Source organism: Grampus griseus (assembly GCF_964374135.1).
Source record: "Grampus griseus genome assembly, chromosome: 16".
In the NCBI taxonomy this organism is placed as follows: Eukaryota; Metazoa; Chordata; class Mammalia; order Artiodactyla; family Delphinidae; genus Grampus; species Grampus griseus.
The window spans coordinates 73,029,658-73,046,527 of record NC_139010.1 but is presented as its reverse complement, the minus strand read 5'-3'; the positions used below and the strand labels follow the sequence as shown (position 1 = coordinate 73,046,527).

At 48.0% G+C, this 16,870-nt stretch overlaps 1 protein-coding gene across 1 annotated transcript in view; it reads right to left on the bottom strand.

Moving 5' to 3' along the window:
• Nucleotides 1-16,870, bottom strand: part of SLC18A2 (solute carrier family 18 member A2) — a gene marked incomplete at both ends in the record, with an annotated part of 35,573 nt that overhangs the window by 18,260 nt on the left and 443 nt on the right. Inside the window, 8 exons of the mRNA XM_082674114.1 lie at nt 2,751-2,846; nt 5,483-5,543; nt 5,614-5,657; nt 5,765-5,854; nt 6,551-6,643; nt 6,954-7,037; nt 7,309-7,367; nt 15,445-15,796. Coding sequence (XP_082530240.1) covers nt 2,751-2,846; nt 5,483-5,543; nt 5,614-5,657; nt 5,765-5,854; nt 6,551-6,643; nt 6,954-7,037; nt 7,309-7,367; nt 15,445-15,796 — 879 coding nt within the window. The remainder of the gene's footprint in view (nt 1-2,750; nt 2,847-5,482; nt 5,544-5,613; nt 5,658-5,764; nt 5,855-6,550; nt 6,644-6,953; nt 7,038-7,308; nt 7,368-15,444; nt 15,797-16,870) is intronic.

Here is a 16,870-nt window from a genome sequence, read left to right as displayed (position 1 = left end):
TTCTTTAGAGAAACTGAACTGAAAAGGTTCAGGGAACCCCAGGCAGCATGGAGATCAGGGATGTCACAAGAGGCTGAAATGGGAGGTGAAGAGAAGTCTTCCTACTGAATGGTAAAGGGTGTCATTTCAACATCCCTCCACCGCCCCACACATACACAAAACCACTTAGGGCAAATGGGAAAGGGCTCTTCAAAAGTGTGATACGATGCCACCAACTGTAAAAGTTCAATAGAGTTTAGAGGAGGAGGATGAAGAAATCAATGGAAATAAGGGAAGGCAAATAAGAAATTAAGTGTAAAACACAGAGGTCCCAACATCCAACCCACCTGAGTAGCAGAAAAGAGAAGAAAGAAAATGGAAGAGGGGGAGGGATTAAAGAAATAATACAAAAAGGTTTCCCGGAGCTGAAAGAAGGGATTTCCCAAATGAAGAGGCTGAACAAGCAAGTGCCCAGCACAGTGGAGGAAAAGACTCCCTGCAAATCAGCTCGTGGATGCTCATAACCTAGAGAGGAAGAGAAGATCCTTCGAGCTCCTACAGAAGATGGGGAATGAGGACACTGGCCTCCTCAACAGCAACCCTGCGTGCCCGAAGACAACAGCAACCCTGGCCTCAAGACTCTGAAGGAAAAGGATGTCCAGCCAAGAATTATACACCCAAACAGACTAAGTCAACCAAACTCGGGATAAAGTTGAGGGAAGCATAAAGATGCTGCTGATAAGCAGGACCCCAGAGGACTTTACCTGCCGTGCACCCCCTCTCAGGAAGCTGCTGGAGGACGGGTTCCAGCATAATGAGAAAGTAAACCGAAAGAGAGGAATACAGGAGAGGAGGATACAGGAAACAGAAGAGAGGCAAAGAAGACGCCCAGACATTAGAAGAGGAAAATCTCTGGATGGCCTAGGGAACAACTCTAGACTAGAGCAGGAAGTCAGAATGATGTGGGACAGATGTCCACAAACAAGCAAAAACACAGAAAGGTTAGGTCTGTGGAGGTACTTGTCCATATTTAGAGGGTCTTTCATCTCTGCAAAAGAGTTTGAGGGATATATTCATAAATGCTACACAGAAAACTAAGAAAACAGAAAGACACCATAATTACTAACTCCAGGAAAAACAGAAAGTTTGTAAAAAAGAAAAGAAATAATCACAGAACCCTACAGAGCTCGTCTTTGAATAATATTTACATAGTCACAATAATGTCAATACTGAATGCCAATCTAACCAAACCTGTAATACAATTGTTTCAGGAGAACAGAAGGTGAGAAAACATGTGAGTTGGTTGGTTGATATTTTCAGGTAAAGCAATAATGGCATTAAATCCTCATCTACTGTATTAGGAAGCTGGTGGACAACGTCAGAAATTGGAAAATCAAAAAATAGGAGTGTACACATTATTTAGAGACATAAAGGAAATTAGCAGAAGAAACAACTAAAAGAGTTGAAGGTGATCAAATCTGAGGAAGAGATTTGGAGATGAGGAGGCATGGGGCAAAGACTGCTGCTTTTTCATTATGATTTTATAACATATTTAACTTAAAAATTGTGTACATGTGTAACTTTGATAAAAAAATAAAATTTAATTAATTGTGAAAAGTAAATCTACCCATTTTGACACAGAAACACAGAAAAACAGGAGGTCACACAGTGTGTAATGGCAAGATTTGGGTTTTTCAGGCATTTCACAAAGATGGTGATCAATGCAGAACAATGGAGGAATAGACACACAGAACTATTAACAATGAATGTCACAGAGGACTGGGCTGGGACAGGGGGAAAGATGAATATGAGATTTTTACAATTTTTACTTCCTCAGTCCCTGTACTTTGATTTTTTAACAATAAGCATGAATTCCTTTCTAAATAAAAAATACTTTCAAAAATTCATCCTCTTAAAAACAGTTTGTAATGGATAAAGAAGATGTGGTACATATACACAATGGAATACTACTCAGCCATTAAAAAGAATGAAATAATGCCATTTGCAGCAACACAGACCGACCTAGAGATTATCATACTAAGTGAAGTAAGCCAGACAGAGAAAAACAAATAGCATGTGTTACCACTTATATGTAGAATCTAAAATATGACACAAATGAACTTATTTAGGAAACAGACTCACACACATAGAAGATAAACCTATGGTTACCAAACAGGGAAGGTGGGGGGAGGGATAAACTAGGAGTTTGGGATTAGCAGATACAAATTACTATATATAAAATAGATAAACAACAAGGTCCTACTGTATAGCACAGGGAACTATATTCCATATCCTATAATAAACCATAATGGAAAAGAATATGAAAAAGAATACATATATGTATGTATAACTGAATCACTTTGCTGTACACCAGAAACTAACGTAACACTGTAAATCAACTACACTTCAATTAAAAAAAATAAAACTACGTTTGTTGTTCTCTTTCCCATGAATGTTATTACTGTCCACATATATTTAATATAACTTGTCCAGTTCAGAAGTGTGAGGAAAAGCTGAATGTATTTTTCATCTCTCATTTCTGCCCAGGTCTGATGCCTTGATATTAATTATGCCTCTATCAGGGGTGATACAAAAACTGGAGCCAAAACCAACCCCAAAGCTCATTGCTAACCTAAGCACTGACCCCATTAAGTGACAAACAGAAACAATCACTTTATCATCCTGCTACCGGCAGCTCAGAAGGACTACAATAATGAGACCCAACCTGCGGACAAAAATTCTAGAACCAGAAACTCGCGGCCCAGTCTTACCCAGCTGCCACTTGTGGGAACACATGGTCTCCATCATCCAGATGGGCAGGGCTGGCTCCAGCATGGCAATCCCCATGTTTGCAAAGCAGATGGACCCTTAAAGGGAGGAAGAAGGTTAGTGTCCTTCTGTTTTGGGTCTCAAGTGTCCCCTACCACTTCCAAACACAGTTAAATCCCATGTGCCCACAGCCAGACCAATCAGCTCAGATACCCAGAACGTCTACTTTTGTAAGAAAAAGACAAATGACAGGTCAAAGGGATAGTGGGGAGTGTTGCTTTTGACATTATTATCATTACTTAAAACAACTAGAATCCCAGAGTCATAAAGTGTGGAAGTGGAGGGAGGCTTAGTGCTCACTAGGTTTAACCTTCCCAATTTATTAATGAAGAAATGGAGAAATCCAAGTTATTATTGATTATAATATTATTTCATTACTTCATTATTATTCATTATTATTCTTATTCATTATTACATTCATTATTATTAATGAAGAAATCCAAGTTATTAATGCAGTAACTTGCCTGAGGGTACTCAGCACCTCAGGCTGACCATACACAGACTCAGGCAACCTGAGGCTCCTACACCTATGTTTTACTGTATAACAAACACAGATATTTCTAACGATGCCCTTAGTTGCCCAAAATTCAAGTGCATTCAGGGCAAACATGCTGTTGAGGGATTTTTTTTAAATCAGCTGTACCTATAGGGTATCCATGCAAATATCCATTATCACTGTGTTAACCAGAACACTTCGTAAATGCAGAACCACCTGGAAAAACACAAATTGCGTCCCCATTGTTCTGAGAGCCTCCTGCGCTGTGTGCCGTGGAACCTCTAATTTGCTAGACTCCTGATTCAAAGAACATTGCGCAATCATAATTAAGGTGTTTACATACGATGAAAGATTTTTTCATTCTTCGTAGCATTTAAAGACAGAACATAAAAATGATGCTGAAATGGCTGGACTCCCCTCACCCACCTATTCCGTGTTTTCTTAAATTCTGTGTTTGTCTATTTGACGTTAATTACAGGGCCAAGCTAACAACCAGAGTTGTTCAAGTCTCCCCTGTGATCCGGAACCCATACTCTGAGTCCCTGCTTTATCTAACTCTCACCCACCTCACCAGTATCTCCTGCCCTAAATCCACCCAGGCAACTGGGGAGAGCACCCAGACTGGAATTATTTAAACTAGCCAATCCTAAACTGCTTACCCTCCCCTACCTTTCCCATGGAAAATCCACTTTCTCATGCAAACGCCTAGGTTCTGGCCTGGGTCTTCCCCTCGCCCCTTTCTGCCTCCTGACCAAACCTAGTGCCTCCCCATGTGGCCCTGAGCAACGTGGCATGCCCCCTTTTCTCCAGAAACATAAGTAATAAAATCATCCTTTGGTGGTATTAATCTCTCCATGTCATCTCGTCACTCAGTCGCCTCTGTAAACTAAACCCCAGCGGTACAAACGAGACACCGCCTGCCCCCCAGCTCCACCCCACACCCCACCATCCAGGCTGCCCGGACCTGCCGACAGCCTGACCCTGAGTGCCGGCTGGATTTCTATATTTCCTCCAAGGGTGGGTAGGGGTGAGACAGTGAGGGCCCAGGCAGCACAGCCTGCCCACACGTGTGCCCCAAGGTGCAGGGACTCGCATCTCTGGGCCCCCATCTCTCACCACACATGTCCTCACACCCCAGTTCGGACAGCCAGGGCTCCAGGGGAATCTCAGCTCTGGAATGTTCCCTGTGTCTTGCTGGGGACACAGTGAGGTCCCCCTGCATGAGGAGGTCGCCACACCAGGCTTATAACCCTTTGGTCAACAGGCATGACAGACAAGGTCTAGACCAAGGCCTCTTATGTGTTGCCGGGACCAAACCCAGCAGTATACACCTTAACAAAAGCAGCCTGGGGTTTTGAAAGCGGCTGAATCTGAATGCCCTCAGGTGGGGCGTGCGTCACTTCACCCAGGCTCCCCCCAGCCCTAGTGTCTGTGACTGCTGCTTAGACACACCTACCCCTTCCTGGAGGGAATCCTGACCGGGCCTGAGGCCACGCTGCATGGATGCCCTCTCCGGCCTGATGCCGAGGGTCACTGCTGACCACTGTGTCCAGGCCCAGGCCTGGACGAGGCACGAGGCAGCTCCAGGCCTGTGTCACTGGGGTGCTCCTGGGAGGTCAGCTGCTTGGATGGATGCAGCCCATTATCCTCCCCAAGAGCCACAGAACCCCAGGGCGTCCTTTGAGCCCATCTCGGCCAAGAACCCAAAGGTGTCTTCCAGCCGCCTGTCCGCCGCTGCGCAGGACGCCCTCTGCAGAAAGAGAGGCACCCTTTGGCCCTCTGGGGCCCTGCTGTCAGTCTCTATTCACAGATGCCAAGGTGAATCAGAGCGCCCCCTAAGGCACCGGCAGGGAGGCCATGGACCCATTCCAGAAGTTCAAGGCCAAACGACGACAGCCTCTGACACAAACACAGTGAGCAAGTTTGGCCCAAAACAATCCTCTGTGGAGGGCGTCTCTGTGACTCAGGCATCTCTGCCCCAGATGAAAAACAACAAAGGAGCCTGGCTGCGTCAGAAGTTAATGACAGAAGAAAACCATTTCTTCTGACGTGTAACCTCTTTGTGCCTTTTATGTTTTTCTACAGCCCAACGTTTCCAGCAGCAAAATGAACGCTGGTCCTCACCGCCCACCCCCACCGCCTGGCTGGGAAGAACCAGGGGTGCTGGGGGAGCCCCACCTGCGGCGATGAGGATGTACGGGTCCTTCAGCAGGGTGGTTAGCGGCGTCCCCTTCTGGCTCTGTCAGGGACAACAGGGGTTAGAAGAGGCCACGCGGCCACCACAGCACCCGCCTTGCCCCGCCGCTCACCTCTGGCTGCACCCGGGATGGCTGGAGCACGAAGAGCTGAATAGCTACAGGAGAAAAAAAGAAGAGGTGTGGCCCCCAGCACCTGCCCACAGGGGTGCCAAACTCAGGGCCCCCAAGGTCACGGCCAAGGGGTCCACGTGGACTCACTCACCTCCATCCAAGAGCACCAGGGCAGCCAGCACCAGGAACGGAGCTGTCTTCCCCACAAACTCGTACAGCACACTCCCAAAGGGGGGGCCCACTGCAAGGAAGAGAGAGAAGGGCCAGGGCCGGGCCCGGGACTGATGACCGCCCCCTGGTCTAGAACCATCTTGCGTTTCTTCCTCTACTTTGTTCCAAACACTGTGTGGGGTGGCCACCCTACATTCTGTTCAGGACTGTTAAGTTGCCCCGGCAACTTCCTCCAAGGGGTTTCACACCTGAGACATGGAATCACTCCCAAAGTAAAGGTCAGAGGAAATAAGACCCGGGCAACGGAAGTGCACAGGAAAATGGGCCAGTGAAGACTTCATGGTCATTACACAGCAGCACAGACAGGGACTGTGGGCTCCAGATGAAGGCCAGGAAAGTAACAGAAAACGGAGAGGACCTGGATCTCTCAGGGAAGGTGTTTGCACCTGGTCTGGGAGCTCAGCCAGGGCAGGTGGAGGAGGCAGGCTCAGAAAGTGGAAAGGTCCTCAGGTGGGTGGTAACTCAGAGAATGTTCCAGAGGAGGGGCCTTGGCAGACCATCCCGTTCAAAGCTTGGGCTTACACCTGGGCCCAGGAGGGAGGTCTGGGGAGTCCAGGTCCTCCCAGGTAAGGACTCTTCCCACCATTTTTCAAAGGCTCCATGAAATTAGGGAAGAAACAGTGGACACTAGTGTGAAAGGGGGCTCACTGTCCAATGCCAGATAGGCCCCTCCCCCCAGGTGGCCCCCACAGTGGCCCTCACCCACCTAAGACCCCCATGGCCAGGCCTCCCAGGGCAATCCCCATGGCATTGCCTCTCTCCTCGTCATCTGTGTACACGCTGGCCAGCATGCCCATCCCTAACAGGAAAAGAAACAGTGACAGCCAAGCTCTGGGAGCAACAGAATAACCATCATGACTCGCCCTCCCCCACCCCCAGCCCAGACTGTGGTCTCCCCACACCTGCCAGACCAACAGAACATAAGGCCACGCAGCACCCAACAAGGTGGCACCTTCTCTGAGAACCAACCACCAACCACCACCACCAACACCTAGATTCCCTGAACTATTCCACCTCATTCTGTAAAGGGCCACCAGCCTGGGCAATGACGGTGGCCCCTCCGACAGATGGAAGCCCCGGGGCACTGACTTAGGCGTTTCCACACCTACCAGCTACAGAAGAGCAGGAGGAACCGATGCCCTGCAGGGACCTGGCGATCAGCAGGAAGGCGTAACTGCGGGAGAAGGCGAACACTGCGGGAAGAGGGGCCAGGCCACAGTCACTGTGGACCCGCTGGTGCCGTGACCAGATCAGCTCAAACAGGGACCTCCCTTAACCCGACGGGGTATTTCCGTGTTAACCACACTGTGCTTTTGCTCCCTGAAGACTTCTCCTATCAATTTCTTTCTGCAGTTGTGGCCAAAACACCCCCCCACCCCCACCCCCGGCTGTGTTCTCAACCCCCAGCTCGTGGTGGTCAGAGCCCACCCGGTGACCCCCACTCAGAAGGCAAACGTCACTTACTAACTGTTGAGATAAACATGATGCAGAATCCCGTGAACATCGGAATGGGATAGCCGATCCTGCAGAACAGAACCACAGTGAGAACCTGGTGACTGCTGCGTACTCGTGTAAGCCTTGATACTGAGTCTCTCCTGCTTACCCTTTGGGATCAGGTGGATAAGTGTTTGGTCAACTTTTCTAAAAATTCATATAGTTGGTGCTTCCTATATGACCTTTCTGTGTTTGACTGTCTTGGAACGTGAATACATTTACGGATTGCCACTCTGAAATTTCTCTGGAATAAATGTTAATAAAATATTGGCAAGTAACCCAGAACACGTTCAAATACACAGTCCCTGTTTCCATCATTTTGTAAAAAATTTCTTTAATTACAGTCTTTGCTAGAGCTTCCCCAAAGGGACAGCTGCAATCAAACGACTCTAGTAAAAGGTCATCAAGCGATTCAACGGGCAGCAGATGCAACGGCACTACATCTAAGAGGCATTAGGAAGCAAGGAAATTTTCAGATCTGTCTTCACGTTGACCCCAATGAAGCCAGCTGAGAAAGACAGACCTTGTTTTCTGTGCAAAAATTCAACATCCTATTTGCTCTGTAAGACCACTGTCTGTACAGGGCTCTGCTACCAGGCGGACAGGGGAGGTGGGGAGACCTTGGCCTCCTGGCATCACACCCCTGCCTGGACACCTGGCCCTGCCACTTAACCCAGGCAAATCTCCCCTCGGCCCCGCAGAAAGACCACCACCCACCTCCCAGAGCTGGAGTGGGTATGAAATGAGATATGGATGTTAAACTGCTACCAGGGCATCCGGAACAGAAAAAGTGCCTCAGAAATTTTGTTTCCTCCCTCATTCTCTTCCTTTTTTCCGCTCTGTTTCTGCAGATTAAGCAAGCAGGTTGGTCCCCGCCATATGGACAGGGCACGAGAGTGAAGGCAGCTTCTTTCTCTCCCACAACCTGGCCTGAAGGGGCCAGCACTGGCTGAGCTACTGCCCTAAAGGAGACCTGTGTCAGCCCAGGACAGCCCTGAGCATCTCCAGGCCTCATCTCCCTCCAGCCCTGGACCCTCCAGATCCTGGAGAGAAACCAAATGAGGAACAGGAACCCCGAGTCCCAGTCAAACAGCCTGGGAGGGCTCTTCTATTCCAGGCTTGAACAAAAAAATCATAACACAATACCTTCACCTTAAGGTTACACTCCATTCTCTCCACTTACACACGAGCTCAATGATCTGATAAGGGCAGACGACCACCTCCCCATTTTACAGATGAGGAAATTGAGGTACAAAAAAATGACTTGTCTAATGTCCTAGGGCTAATTTCACTCAGGGCCATTCAATCCAGTCCAGGACGTTTCCATGCAAATTTTACTACCTCCTCAGGTATATGCCAAAAGGCATACGTGGCTTTAAGTAGAACCCTCTGAACGTCCTGGGCACACTTACAAAGTTTTTTAACTGCTTCATGTGCATCCGGAAACTAAACAGCATCACAAAATCATAGCGTTCTCAGGCAGTCGCCCCCCCACAAACCCAGGCAAAGATTCCTCTACTGTGACCTGAAATGAGCTTGTAATTCACAAAGCAGGGCTTGAAGCCAATCCTGTGAACTAGGAAAGATACCAGAGTCCTGAACTGCAGTTCAGATGCCATCAAATGACAGCTTCTCCCGTCTCAACTAACACCGAGCTGACTGCTCTGTGCCCTTATTCATGTAGGAAAAGAAAGCCGTTCACAACACCAGGTCCAACATGGCACTGCTGGATACTGTGAAGGAAACTTCCAGGAAACTCAGAGAACTCACAGGCAGTTTATTTTCTCAGCAACTACTGCATGTCTGGGGGAAGAATGGACATACGACCGCCCTGGAATGAACACAGGCTTCTCATCCCTTTCAACACCCTACTTGGAAAACCATACATACGTCAAAGCTATCGGAATACCAGCAATGTTATGTCCAGTCTACAGCCCAGCCACTGGCCAAGGCCACCTGGCAGGACACAGCTGAGGAGGGCTCCTTCTTACCAGGAGGCTCCAGCACTCCCAGAGACCATAAGGGTCACCTGTGATTCTCACCACAATTCCGCGAGGTAGCTGGCTTTATCCCTATTTTCAGATGGCCACATTGAGGCTTGGGGAGCTGCCCCAAATTCAGGGCAATGGGCGTACCTCGTGTGTCTCAGGTGTGGCAGGGCCTGCTAGCATACACTTTGGTGGGGACACCAGTCACAGGAGCAGAGGTTCACACAGCTTGAGTGGAACCCAGGGCCCACAGTATCTTTTGAAACCAGGTGGCTCTGAACCCACAGGGCTGTGTGCTTACGGAAGATTCTTTTTACCAAGGCCAGGTGCTGTGTTTTCTTTAAAAATGCTGTAGCTACTGTTTTGTCTTTTAATTCCTTTGGGATTTTAATAAAGCATGAATGGAATAACCAACCGGCAAAGCTAGAAGGAAATTCAAAGGCGGGCCAGTCCAAACCCCCAACGTGGGTGAGAAAGCCGAGGTTCAGAGGTGAAGCAAGCCAATCGCTTCTGATGCCACCAGGCTCCCGCTGCTTCCTGCTTGTTACCAGACACATGTGCCCTATGCCTTCACCACCAGCCAAGCCGCTGGCAGGGCTGCCCAGTGGAAAGTGCTGGGCAGCGCCCTTCCCTGGAGCTCAGCCCCACGGCCAGTGTGGCCCGAGGGCCAGCTCCTGGCTCTCCACCCTCAGCCTCTCCTGGCCCCCTCAACACCGACCTCAGGAGACTTGCTCAAGGCCCCAGGGTCACTGAGTGATGGGCAGATCGCCACTGTCCTTTCTCCTTCCCCACAATGTCTCCTAAATGGACAGAACCCCAACTGACATTAGTCATAAATGTCTGATTCGGCCTCTTGTCCCAACTCAACGCCATCTCAAGTAAAGCGCTACTAAGCAGAGCCACGTCTGATGTGGCAAACCTTTAACGAAATATCCCTTTATCACCCCCTTGTGAGTCATCCTGGCCCACAGTCATCTTCACAGAGCATCAGGGAGCAGTTAATCCAGTTGAATAAAAATGAAAATCATATATTTGAATCCTAGAAAAAAGTGCAAAGCAATAAAAGTTATATTCATTACATATCCCTACCCAGTCAGCAGAGAAACCCCACTGTGTCTCTAAATTGTCACTGGCAATCGGTACTTATTCTCTAATGCTCCTAACTAGTTTGTCTTTACCACAGAGATTAATGTAAGCTCTCTCCCCAGGCTTGCTAAGACCTGGGTTCCCTCCGCTGTGGTAAGTGACAAAAGCAAGGACACAGAACAGGGGACAAGGAAGGGTACAAACTGTCACCAGATGAGGCAAGAGGTGACATCTCCCATTTCGATTACCTCAACATACTCCTAAAAGATGAGCAGCAGTAAATGGAAAGGTATTTTACATTTGCTAGGATATACTAGGAAGCTTGTGGTCAACCATTGCATAAATAAAACAAAATTCTTAGGTTTAGCCCCTGGGTCTGTCTTTTTCAGCTATCAGATGTGTGTGGGGATTACACGAGCCTTGGATTTCTTATGCTCCAGGGTGTTCACCGACGCACAGGTCACGCGAGGGCTTTGCTCCCATGAGAAGTACCCAATTCCACGGCCAGCTTCTTCTGATTTTGAAGCAAAGACGCTGTCACACCGTCTCCACCACCCTAATGACATCGAGGACGGGAAATCCCTTTCCAGCATAGCTGGTTTCCCTGTCCATGGAGGAGCTTTTTGAAAAGGTCACTGCTTATTCCTACAAAGCCCACTTCAGACCAGTTGCCTAAAGCTAAAGGGAAAAAAAAAAAAAAACCCACAGTAGATTTTGTAGAGATTTCATGCCCTGCGGCTTTCTCCCTGTCTTTCAGACGTTAGCTAAGATTTGTGAGGAAAAATAACTGGCTTTCAAATATACTAGGTAACTATGGAAATAAATTAAGTCACTGACGCTGGCTTGACAAAAAGCAGGCCACTAACACAAGGACCAGCCGGGAGGGAACCATCCCCACCCCTGTTAACCCTTTCCCAAGCTGCCGGGTTCGTTTGGAACATCCTGGGTCTAAAGATGCAACTACTATGTAAGCCTTACGTTAAGCAAGTGAACGCCATGATGCCCCGTTCTTAGCCTGACTTACAGAAGAGAGAAACGTAAAGGTGGTTTTCACATTGTTTACCAGCCTGGAACATTCCTTTTATGTGTATGTCTAAACTCCACTTGCCGGGCCAAAAGACAACAGGTGTTGCTAGTATAAGTCCTTCTACCCCCTTTTACTCACAGCTGCAATCATGAAATGAATACTTAAACTGGAATTATAAAATAAATCACACAAGCCTCAAAGATGGCAATCAGACCAAGCAAGGCACCCACGGGCTTTGGAAAGTGCGTTACTGGACGCGTGATCACCACACTCGACAAAGTCTAAAGGTCCTTTTCTCCCTATCTGGTCACATCTTATTCAGTAAAAATATAGTTCCCAAAGAGTCAACGAAACAGGAATTACTTGTATCATATTAACAGCCAAATGAGCATTTAAATGCTTCCCAAGAATTGTCATTTTTTATTTTCAGGGTTTGGCATGAGATCTTATCCAATATTTAAAACAGACAGGCAGCCTGCGTCACCACAAAGCCACTCACTCAGCAGCATCGTGACCATAAATTATGGGGCCCCAGATTGTAACACGGGGGTTCGGATTATGACCTGTGTGATGTTGGGTGTCTCATTTCAGAGTGAGTCCCACTTACGGCAAGAAGCTTTAGAAAGGAGCGGCTCCAACCAGCCTGTCTCTATGGAGCTCCCCTCACATCTCTGGGGATGCAGGAGGCCTTTCTTTTCCCCACTATCAGAAGCACTGCAGAGACAGTAGGAAGTTGGACCAGCTCACATCACGGGCTGGAAAAAGATATTTTTCTAGGGCCAGGGAGGTGAGGGAGGATCCATGTCCCAAAAATCAGGCTGATTTTTCCTAAACTCCCTCCCATTGGATAAAAATAGCACCCAACAACTTACTGCTTGAACCTTCCCTCATTCAGCCTGGCACACAAGGGAGAGCCCAAACAGATGCAAAAAAAGCAGATTTTGACCTGCATTGTTTATATTTTGTAGCCAAAGGTACAAACTGTGTAACAGTAAGCAGATGGAAAGAACAGAAAGGAAGGAAGCCATTGGCCAGAGAGTCTGGACAAATGCTTTCTCCTCCTGAGTAGCAAACCCTTTTGCCTATAATATACTAAGACAGGGGCTTCCCTGGTGGCGCAGTGGTTGAGGGTCTGCCTGCCAATGCAGGGGACACGGGTTCGAGCCCTGGTCTGGGAGGATCCCACATGCCGTGGAGCAACTAGGCCCGTGAGCCACAACTACTGAGCCTGCGCGTCTGGAGCCTGTGCTCCGCAACAAGAGAGGCCGCGACAGTGAGAGGCCCGTGCACCGCGATGAAGAGTGGCCCCCGCTTGCCGCAACTAGAGAAAGCCCTCGCACAGAAACGAAGACGCAACACAGCAAAAATAAATTAATAAACTCCTACCCCCAACGTCTTCTTTAAAAAAAAAAATTAATACTAAGACGGACCCAAAAGCTTTTGCTAAAGTCTCCTCAAGATCTGATGCTTCGTGTTTCAACTACTCCTTAACCAGAAACATATTAACCAAGTGTAAAATGCTATTGTAAACTCACTTCTTTACAACACTGAAAATGTGAGTCACACGTCTTGTTGGTAATTGCGGATGTGATTGGCACAAATTACATCAGAAGGCTATTTGCAATGGCTCACAAAGGAGGAGTCTGTAGAGGGAAATGTATTTATCACTTCTCTGAGCACAGCCGTGGAGTGCCCAGAAATGCTGAAAGTCCCCAAATTCATATCTACTGGGCTTGGAAAATATTAGAAAAAAATTACTTATCATGATCACTTTGGAGGGACAACAGAGTTTGTTGTCCTACATCAATATTAAAACTTGTTTGCATTTCCACATTACAAGGCAGTGCTAGAAGATGAAGATTATTTTGAAATTTGCTGGAGAGCTGGGAGAAATCAGCTAGGGATTAAAATTTTGCCCTCAATAAGTTCCGAAGTGGATTACGCACCATACCAATAGACTAAACCTCACAGGTCACTAAAGGAAATTAGTTTTCTCTTGGCAGATAATTTTTTAGGAGCCCCAAACGTGAGCCTTAGGTGGCTGCAATGTCAAAGCATTGGAGTATTTACTAGGGGAAAGGTCTACACTGGTTTTAAACAAGCTGCTTGCCTGGTAGCATAAGCGAAGCATTAAAAACAAGAATGGGGTTTTTTTGTAAGCTTTTCATTTGCCATTTACGTTTGGAAGATTGGAACACTCACATCAGTGCAGCCGAGTTTCTAAGTATTACGCTGTGCAGCTAGTGACATTCACGTCCAAGTGATTGGCAAGGCGTTATTACAATGATGTCCTCAATTTTCCCAATATAGTATTTGAGCTGTTTGCTTTCTCAGAATACAAAACCCTGAGCTGTTTCCTGTAATTATACCAGATGCATTTTAAGAAGCGCTCTTAGGCTTGAGAAAAGAAAGAAAACCCTGTAACTATGAAGGTCTGGCTGGTTTTCCTCCTGAAGAGCAGAGGAACTGCCGAACGTCACCGTGATGACGGTGCCTCTTGGTGGGCTCCCAGTCAGCCCAGCGTCCTGCGGTAACTTGCTCAGCATTTGTGCAGCAGCCTGATAACACTACACAGCAAACTGCAGGCTGGATGTGGCCTGGGACGGTTAAAATGGATTCAATGGCCCTACTCGGCGCGGAAAATCGAATCACAGAAGTTGAAAATGTGCTTCCATCGGACTCCCCATGAGTACGTTACCGGCAACCTGCGTGCCAGAGGACAGCTCGTGCGGAGGAGGGCGGATCCCCTCTCTGAGCCCCTGCCAACACCCCAGGCCTCCCACCCCGCAGAGTGGGCCCCGCTCTGAGAAGGGTGCCCTGCCTGGTTTAACGCTTCTGTTGTTGCCATCTTGAAATGCTTAATAATATTTTAATAGAAGGCCCGGCCAGCCCTGCTCCACCTTTCCCAAGGCCAAAGCCTGGTAAATGTACAGACCTCCCTGCTCCCAGCCTGCAGAGGGTGCTGGGCTGACCTGCTTAAAATTGCGCTCAGCTCTCTGACTCTGCAACTTGGCTTGGAACCTCTAGTGGTTTCCAAATGCCCCCCAAACAAGCCCCACTCCTCTCTCATCTAGCACATGAGGCCTCTTATAGCTCAGCCCTGCCGGGTCACCCCCCAGCCCCGGCCTCCTCAGTTCACCCTGCCCCCTCTTTTATTCTCCTTTTTTCTCTAGTCCTTGTCTTGGTTCTTGCTACTAGGCCTGGTTCACAGGTAGGACTCTGGGCACTGCCCCATTTTTCACATTGCTGCCTTTGGGGTCACACTGTTACATAGCGGCCCACCACCACCATTCACACTCTACCAGCTCCCACTCTTTGCAGCTGACACCTCCTCCCCTCCTCTGCAAGCCCCCTGTCCTGTACTTGGAGTCCCCATATATCAGGCAGAGCTGGCCCACCTCAGCTGTAGAAGAGCAAATACTTGCTGGATGGCCACCAGCAATGGAAATGTGAACAGTTATTCAAAATAATGTGGGTCCCAAAAGACTCCAGAACATTGAGATTAATATAAAGCTAGTTTGGGCAGCTTGAATCATCCAGAAAAAACACCTCTTCCCTTTGTGCACGTGGATGCAGCTTGGTAAGTGGCAGGGGAAGAACTGGTACACAGCCTAGGACCTCAGTGTCAGATGTTTCGTGTACGCAGCAGGACTACAGGTCACGTGCCACGTTCCCCACCTGGCCATCCCCACGAGCACTGAGACGCCAGCCCTGAAGGAAACCACCTCAGCTGTCTATCAGGAAGTGCATGACCACAGGTGCAAGAGAAGAGAAAGCCACATGGTACGTACAATCCCACAAGGATGGTCATGGTGGCAGTGAAAAGGAAGACCAAATGGGAAATCGTGATTGACTAAGGGCAGAAACGTAAGGCGAAGGAGACTGGCTTTTTCCCCAGCTGTGGTTTTCCAGATTCTGATCAATGAATGAGAAGCAAAATCCCAGGTGGAAGTGATCTGGAACAATATAAACATCAAACTTTTTGACCAAAATGATATAACCCACCTGTTGGTCAACAGTCCTATGAACGGGTTGGTGAGGAGCTGGACGGTGGCTTTCGAGGCAAACAACAGGCCGACCTGCACGTTCTCATTCAGGAGGTCTTTGTCTTCACTGGGACAGTCGGAAGGGGCAGTGGACCTGTTAGTCACTGTGCGCTGCGTGGTGGCCTCATGCAGCAGCGCCCCCTGAAGGCTGCCGGTGCTATTGCCGGCGACCACGGTGGAGTTGTCATAATAGGAGAAGATGTTCTGGAAGCGGCCGAAGGTGGGGGCTTCGAGCACGGGCTTGGCAGTCTGGATTTCTACAGCATCTTTCTCATGCTCGATGCTGTACAAGTAACTTGGGATGATGGGGACTGAGAACAAGAGCAGGAGAGTGGTGATTACACTGAAACCCTGCCCGGGACCAAAGCCAGCAAAACCGTGGTCTCGTCAAACGCTAAACGAGGCCCAGAGAAGTGGCATGTCTGCCTCGGGAATGGGACCTCCGCGCCGACACTGAACAATTTCACATTGCTCAGCTCTGCAAACAAAGCCCCAGAGGCTGTGAGAGCTCCCAGGGCAGCTACTGTGCAGACCTGACCCACCCCAGAGATCCCTGTTCTCGAGGGCCTTCCCATTACAGGGCTCCTTCACAGGAATATTTTAGGAAAGCAAGATTCGGCCTGAAGTCTAATCAGTGCTGACCTGGGGTCAACCAGTACTTCTCAGAAAGAGGCTAGAAAGACCTTTAAGTGAATGAATCAAGGAAACAGAAATCTAAATTTCATTAGGTGTCTTAGAAAAGAATAAACCTGCAGGAAGTAATAATTCAGAAATTCTGCAGCAGGCCCACTTCATCTTTCCATTACTTGAGTGGGAAGCTTCAATGTTTCATACAACCTGGAAGATCTGAGACTTTCGTAGAGGAAAAGAAAAACTGATATACTGGAAGCTTCGGGCATGTGCATCACAGAGCATTCAAGACAAAGGAGGATTCGGGCCCTTGTTACTGAACTCAGATGAGCGCCCCCCCCCCCAGCTCTGATATTCCTGGAAGTGAAAACCCTGACTGTGTGATGTTCTGAAAACCATGGAGAGAGAACCTTAAATGGAGAGAAGGGAAACAACCCTTTAAAAAATCATTTTTTATTCATTAAAAATTGGGGTATTTTTAAGGAAAAGCATGTCAAATCTGTTGCTGTTAATGGTGCTAATTAAGAGAACTGGATGTCAATTATTTAGTTTTTCAAAAATCCATTACAGGAAAAAGATGAAAACCAATGCCGTTAAAATTGCTCTTGATGTGGGTCCTGTAATGTCTCCATGTCAAGTCATCTGTGGAATCACTACCTTTAAATGTCCCTTCCTTTTACGGAGGGAAGGATTTTGACCTGTTCCTTGAGGTGATAGACCACATTATTGACCCACCTTTCCGTGTAGCATAATAA